At 35.7% G+C, this 7136-nt stretch overlaps 1 protein-coding gene across 7 annotated transcripts in view; it reads right to left on the bottom strand.

The window, feature by feature from the left end:
• Positions 1-2697: 2697 nt before the first annotated feature.
• Positions 2698-7136, bottom strand: part of nav1a (neuron navigator 1a) — a 130190-nt gene continuing 125751 nt past the window's right edge. For all 7 annotated transcript variants that reach the window (XM_026199298.1, XM_026199300.1, XM_026199301.1 and 4 more), the window contains one exon: positions 2698-7055. In XM_026199298.1, the coding sequence (XP_026055083.1) occupies positions 6972-7055 (84 nt within the window). In that variant the 3' untranslated portion in view covers positions 2698-6971. The remainder of the gene's footprint in view (positions 7056-7136) is intronic.

Raw genomic sequence — 7136 nt, 5'->3', positions numbered from 1 at the left:
TATAGGTTCTTCCAGAAGACCAGAGTTTTGTGACCTCAGGTATTTTAGCGTGATAGTGATAGAAGACTAGTTAGGTACTTACTTAGGGCCTTATAAGTAAGCAGTAATACTTTGTAACTTATATGAGTCTTAATAGGCCGCCAGTGTAGAGATTGTAAAATTAGGGTGATATGATCATATTTTCTGAAAATAAATTAATTAATAATCATTACTTATTTAGATACTCAATGTTAAGTTGAAAGGACACTTTTATAGTGAATTATAACATAGGCAACATGATCTAATTACTGTGTGGGAGTTAACTTTCCTCTGCTGGAAACGTGATAAGTGTCTAAGTATCTAGTGTTAATTTAGCTGAAAACTGCAGTGCATTGTATGTGAATGTATGTTTTTAGAGGTTTTGCAAAACTGTAGGTAGAAGTATGTTTTTCCATTGAGACTAAGTGGCACATAGTTAATGACATAATGGAAAATAATAATAATAATAATAATAATAATAATAATAATAATAATAATAATAATAATAATAATAATAATTTAAGTATTTAAAAGCGGGGAACTACAAAGCTGTTTGAGATCAGTCTCAGAGAAACTGTGAGCTAATTAATCATTATTTATTTGTTCTTCTTATAAAGTAAGACATGGCGCCCTCCACTGGTCGGAAAGCATATAAAACACAAAAGTGGCTGATGGTTTTGTAATCCATCACTCACGCGGTGTTAGAAATGCCATACTATCATACTACTCTTACTATTTGTGCAGTATCCAGTATGTATGCTGTGCATAGTGTGCAAATTGTCTGTATGCATGAAATACCCGGATGACTGTGTTTACAAGAATCTGCTAAATATAACTCAAGTACACAGAAATCAGTCCAGAAGCTGTGTTTGGAATGGCATACTACCACACAGCTCCTACTATATTGCAGTATGCTGCGTGTATACTGTGAATAGTAAGTGAATGTTCAGTATGCATGGAATTCCTTGATTACCTGCTGCATTTGCTGAAATCTGATGTATGCATCTGAAGACACTAGATGGGATATTTGTTTCCCAGAATGCAATGCGCTCCATTTAATGTTTCATCTTCAAACTCGTGAGCGAACTGGAGGCAGGGAATAGTCATTATAAATGTAACACTTTCATACATGTTACTGTAAACTACAAACTATTGCTGTGTATCTAAAACAATATCTTAAGTACAGAAATTGTACTTTAATCTCTACAGCATGTTTCCGATCAAATCAAATGACCTGTATCTCTATAGTGCTTTATACAGTACAGATTATCTTAAAGGAATTGAATAATAAAAACGTTGAAGCAATATAATATATAAATAAATAATAATTATATATATATATATATATATATATATATATATATATATATATATATATATATATATATATATATATATATATATATATATATATTTAATTAATATTTCAATTATGCAAACATAATTCAATTCTGCTGTAAAGCAGCTCTAAAAAGAAACGGAGTGAAAGGATAAATAGACCATTGGCTGAGGCTATTTACTTTTGTCCCAATAATGTTGCATTAATTTAAAAATATTTTTAAGAAGGTTAATTTAAACACACGTTATTGCATACTGTTTTATAATGTGCTACAGTACTGAAATATAAATATCTACCACCTAACTACTATTTACACAGTTATTATTAGTTCTGTTCAGTATGTAAAGTCCATTAATTATGAAATGAGTTCAATTGGGCAATATAGCATTGTTTACTAGTATGAATCCTTAATTAATAAGCCTTTGTAAAAAGCATGGTTAGTACATTTATTTGTGAGATAGCAACCTCAGCAGGTGTGCTGAATTAATGTTTTGTCATGTGACAACTCTAGCGCACTACTGTGAAACCTTTGTTGCTTGTTATATACTGTTTCACACACTATAAAAAAAAATAGTAAAAAAAAAATAGTTCTTTATACTGTAATTATATTGTATGTATTGAAACCCATGGGCCAACTTCCCTTCTGGTCAGTCAATGCAGAAGAACATGGTCAAAGTTCGCTTTGTATTTCATCAGGAACAAATGACCTCCTCCCCTTCATTTTTATTTTCCATACCTATTCCTCTTTGTCTGGCAAAGAGATTTTGACCTGTGTTCCATCAGTTTTGCTATACTGAATGTTCATACATGGATAAATGTGCACTGTCTGAGTTCATTTTTTGACACTTGAGTTAATTATATTGTGTGCTTGTGTTTTCTGAACGAGGACATGCTTAAACCTGGGCAAAATTATATCTTTTTTTTTTTTTTGTATAGAGTTTTGCATAAAACACTGAGCAAATTGGAGCATGTGTGCAAACAGGTGAAATGTGTTAAATGTTTTTAGAAATGTGTCTTTGTTTTGGTTTTGTTCAAATGGTTTGGAAAACTGGGCCAAATTAATCAGTGTGTTAGCAATAGAGAAAAACTGTAAAATCGCCTCTTAAAGTCTTTTTTAAAATTTGGCGCCCTCTTTCATCTAAAAATGTGCGGTCCATATTGCAGTTAGAAAATTCGTGCAGTAGAGGAAGTTAAACCTTAAAAAGAAGAAGAAGAAGAAGAAGAAGAATGCATTAGGTGAGAAGTTTAGTGCTAAAGTTTATTGATTAGCTGTCACGTTCTATAACATTTATGTAATAATTCCCAAATAGCATTTTTTAATAAATGCACAAAAACCACTGTAGGGATGGCACAAGTTTATTGGAAACGTGAGTGAACATTTGATGGAAGAAATTCTCTCAGATCAGCACATGCCTTTATAACCCCTTCCCAGCAGACAGTTTGCAAAAAATTAGAAAAACGAACAATAACAAAAGGTGTCTCATAATAGGGCCGGACATTTTCATATTTTACTGTGATTGTGGTCGCAGATGAGTTCACTATTTACAATGTTTACAATTGCAATGTTCTATACAAAATAGAACGATTTCTTAAAGAAAGCAAGGAAAAAAATGAGGAAGAAGAAGAGAAAGAAAAACATAGTATTTGTTTAAAATAGGTCCGAGGTGTTTTTCCATTAAAACATTATCAAACCTGCACATTAGCTTATCACATATACCACTGTTTTCTGTCATTGGTACTAACAACTCAACTCTACAATGTTATTCATGATGCATAGTGACAAATCAATCTGTTTTGAGTAAAACAATATTGAACCGGTTTCATCTAAAACGAGTGAAAAAAAAAACAAGTTTACAAAGCACAGGTTTTGTATAATTATTGTGCTTGAACATTCAGCGTTGTTAGTCGTAAAACAATACAAATAATGAATAACTTAATCGAAACTTAGATAGACACTCATTTTAGGTTCAAACTGTATCAGTTCATATGCAAGACAGCAGATATGATAAAGCACACTGTATTATGATGGCAAATATATCTGTGAGATGAGAAGAGATGGTGGGAAATGGCTTTAGTTTATGCTAGCTAAAGCAGCCTCAAATTTCCAGGACATCTGGAAACGAGACGACCGGCGAGCTCAGATCTCAAAGTTATTTTATAAGCTAGCATAAAAAAGGATAACACGTTCGCTCGCATACTTATCCTCCACAGCAAACAATCCCTTGCAAAACGTAATAGTTTAGGTATTGCAATATCCAACGAGTTGGCTTATATTAGGCACATTTTCATGACAAACACCGGGGAATCGTCCCCAAAGCCCGAAACTATCCTTAAGCAATTAAGGGAAGTTTATGATCATATGATGAGCTGTTAAAACAGATTTTGAGGTACTTGTGTGATTTGAAGCACTGCTGCCACTTATTTATTTATTTTTTACTGTTTTTTTATGGGTTGTTATGTCCAACTCAATCGTAAAAGCCATTCAATACCTTGTACGATCCGGAAGAGAGTCCAGAGGACACTTTTATAGTGACTAACGGATACAGATCTAGTTACTTTGTGGCAGTTAACTTGCCTCTACGGGAAAGGCGATAAGTGAGAGATGACTGCGATCCTTGCTGTAATGTATATCTAACCAGACACATTCAGTTTCTACAGTAGTTGTTATATTTTATCCTTGTTTGTTCTACCATAGATCTTTTTGTTGGGTTTTTTTTTTTTGCTTTTTTTCTGCAAATCTATTTACAAGTGTCAGAATCAGATTATTTAGTAAAAAACAAACAAACATAGAAAAAGACCTTTAAAAAATGTTCCTCTGGTTATTCATCTGGAGAGCTACTTCTGACGGTAACAGGACACGTAACACGAGCACAAGATTTAGCAAGCATCATCAACAGCACTAGATGTGTTGGCAAACTGAATTCATTCTCAGATTACATTTCATCTGACATTGCTATAGTGCTAACTGGTTAGTACATGTAAAAGAGAAATTCAGTTTCAATTTGGTAATTTATGAAAAATCACACTTTTTCTCTTGTAGACTGGTTGCCAACACATGCGTCTCATGATAAGGTGCTTTTTTAGCTAAAATTTTCCTCAGGTAAAGCTTTCATGCACATACAGTTCTGGAGCACCTGTAATCAGCCAATAGCAAACATGTTAATGAGTTACAATCCACCATTGGTATTTTTTAGGGTGTGCTGAATTTCAAGATATTCTGTCATAATCATAGTTGTTCCAGGAATGATTTGAGAGTTTGTAAAAGACCCTGACATGGGGTCATCCTGTGACTTAAAATTACCAGAAATAATAATAATAATAATAAAAAAAAAACGTAATTCCAAAACTGGCTACATTGTTACAGAAGACCAAAGGATATAAGTGTGTGTAAAACCATGAGCTTACATTGATGTGATTTAGCTTTGAAACTCTAGACATAACAAAGGCCAAACATAAATTGCTAAACCTCCTCCAGACAAAACAAATTGTTTAAACCATTCTGGCTTTGTTCACACTGAAAACAATCCTGATCTTATATTGCAGGAGCTCAAATTGGCTTAGTTTGTTCAGGCAGTGGAGCCAATATCCAGTATATTTACAGTCCTGTTTCCACCTTGATCCGATCAAGTGTTAGGCTCTAAATGCAGGTGTAAACATGGTCTAAAACTGTGATCGGATCACTGAAACCACATACAGAGGTAGTCAAAAATGCATGTGACCACATCGCATTCATAATATGAATCCTTATTTGTCCTGGATGTGCTCCGAACTGAAGTGAAGCATCACCTTCTTACCACCTGCTCAAATAACACCTGATTGTTCTGAGACGTGTTGATAGAAGGTGCACCAAAATAATTCAAATTTTGTGGTGTTGGCAGCTAAAATCTGTATCTTTTTCATTTACTTTCAATTCCTTTTCAATTCCTTTTAATTGTATTTGTGTGACGCACTTGGGACTCTTCAAAAAGATGTTGAGTATCCCAAAATAAAAGGGGAAAAACGAGATCACGAGATGCATTTGAAACACGTCAATACCAGATGGAAACAGGACCTACATTAGTTGCTACATCAATACAAAGCCAAGTGAACTGGGTTGGGGTGTCAGTGCGAACAAAGCCTTTGATTATCCTGATGATCTATGAGCACCTTGGGTACTGGATCTAAAGCTGAAAATATACTTTCCTTGCCCATGTTCAGCTCCGGCTCGCACAGTCCACGTTAAGCAATTCTTGTCTGTGCACAACATCTGTGTGCAGCCCTTTTTTTTTTTTTTTGTGCATGCCATGGACTTGTGCATGGACAACAGCAACTGAGCAAGATATTTGAGTGCTTGAAGGCCCACTAAGACATTCCCATGATCACAACGCTCAAGTTTAGTTTAAAGGGCTTGAATGCACAATGGTGTGTGAGATGGAGCGAAACATGGAAAATTAAGTATATCTGTACTTCAAGGTCAAAAGCACTGGGCACACATAATTTATGCATACTGTTCCCATTCACCGGTAACAGCACCTTTGTTATAACTGACAGCTATTTATTCACCTGAGGTCGCCCTCCGACTGTATCAGGCGTGGGATCACACGAACCCTCCTGCAGTCATTCCCAGCTTTGCTGCATCTTCAAGTGCCACCTTAATCCAGCAACTTTTTTAAACAATATCATGCAGCAGATCACATGAGCTTCATTATCTGTTCTCCCATTAGGTAGAAATTTGCATATAATTGAACTTTATCCATCGCCAACAGTCTCTATGACTCATGTCGCCTCAAACTCCCACAACTTCTGGTTGTTTTGTTGCTTCAACTCTCCATTGGAGCAAGCAACCTACAAATCTTGAACAACCAGTCAGTGCTCTTGATTGAAAGCTACGAATCAATGTGCATCCTCTCAGAGATCTACAGTAGACATCTGTCTGATGTCTGCGTGTTTGATAGGAATGAATGCAACCGTGTTATGGGTATGTACTGCACCTTAAAACTGCATCACTGTGCAAACTGTGAGGTAATATAGAGTAATATTCGGATTGCTATGGAACTGAATTTATGATATATGGAGGGACATCATTTAAGGCTGAATTTTCTAAGCACCATCTTGTACATTACATTTTGCATCCATGCGAGATGGTCTAAATGTGACCGCACCTTGTGTACAGGGTTCAGGCGACTTGATCTTGAGGATGGAGTTTCGGTACTTTTTCAAACAAGAATAAATAGATTTTTTGGTCCATATGGTCAGATATTACTCAAAGCAAAAGTAATAGCAAACAACTGTGGAGCACATTTTGTTCTCAGTATGGTAGACAAGAACATTTCATCTTCACAATCGTCCAATCTTCACAATCCCCGGGTGCAAGTATTGCCATGCCACTTGCAGGTTAAATAAGCAAAGGAAGGACCGGTTAAGACAACAGTGCAAAAAAGATTCTCGCTCAGATCTGGCAGGATCAGTTCTTCTGCTTTTCTTTCAGACTTAAGAGTTTTGTCTGCCTTGACATGGATGTTTCTTGAGTTTCTCTTCTCGACTCTCCCAAGCCTTTTGAAGGAGACAGGAGGTGCAAATCAGCTGTACAGAACAGCACTAGCCATTAGTAAGCTCATGAGTCTTATAGCTCAGCCTAGAAAGTGGGGTTGCCAGAAATGTCCCGTTCGGGCGATTCAATGTAGTTGGCAGACTCCTGGAGTTTCAGCAGCATCGCCATCTGAATGAGGGACAGAACAAGGACAGCTTGTCACAACACATGCAGATTTGTTCACAAAGGTTCAGGTGTAGTTGAACAAAG

The sequence above is a fragment of the Carassius auratus genome, chromosome 23 (assembly GCF_003368295.1).
Source record: "Carassius auratus strain Wakin chromosome 23, ASM336829v1, whole genome shotgun sequence".
Taxonomy (NCBI): Eukaryota; Metazoa; Chordata; class Actinopteri; order Cypriniformes; family Cyprinidae; genus Carassius; species Carassius auratus.
The sequence above is the reverse complement of the archived record's forward strand: the minus strand, read 5'-3'. Positions and strand labels throughout refer to the sequence as shown.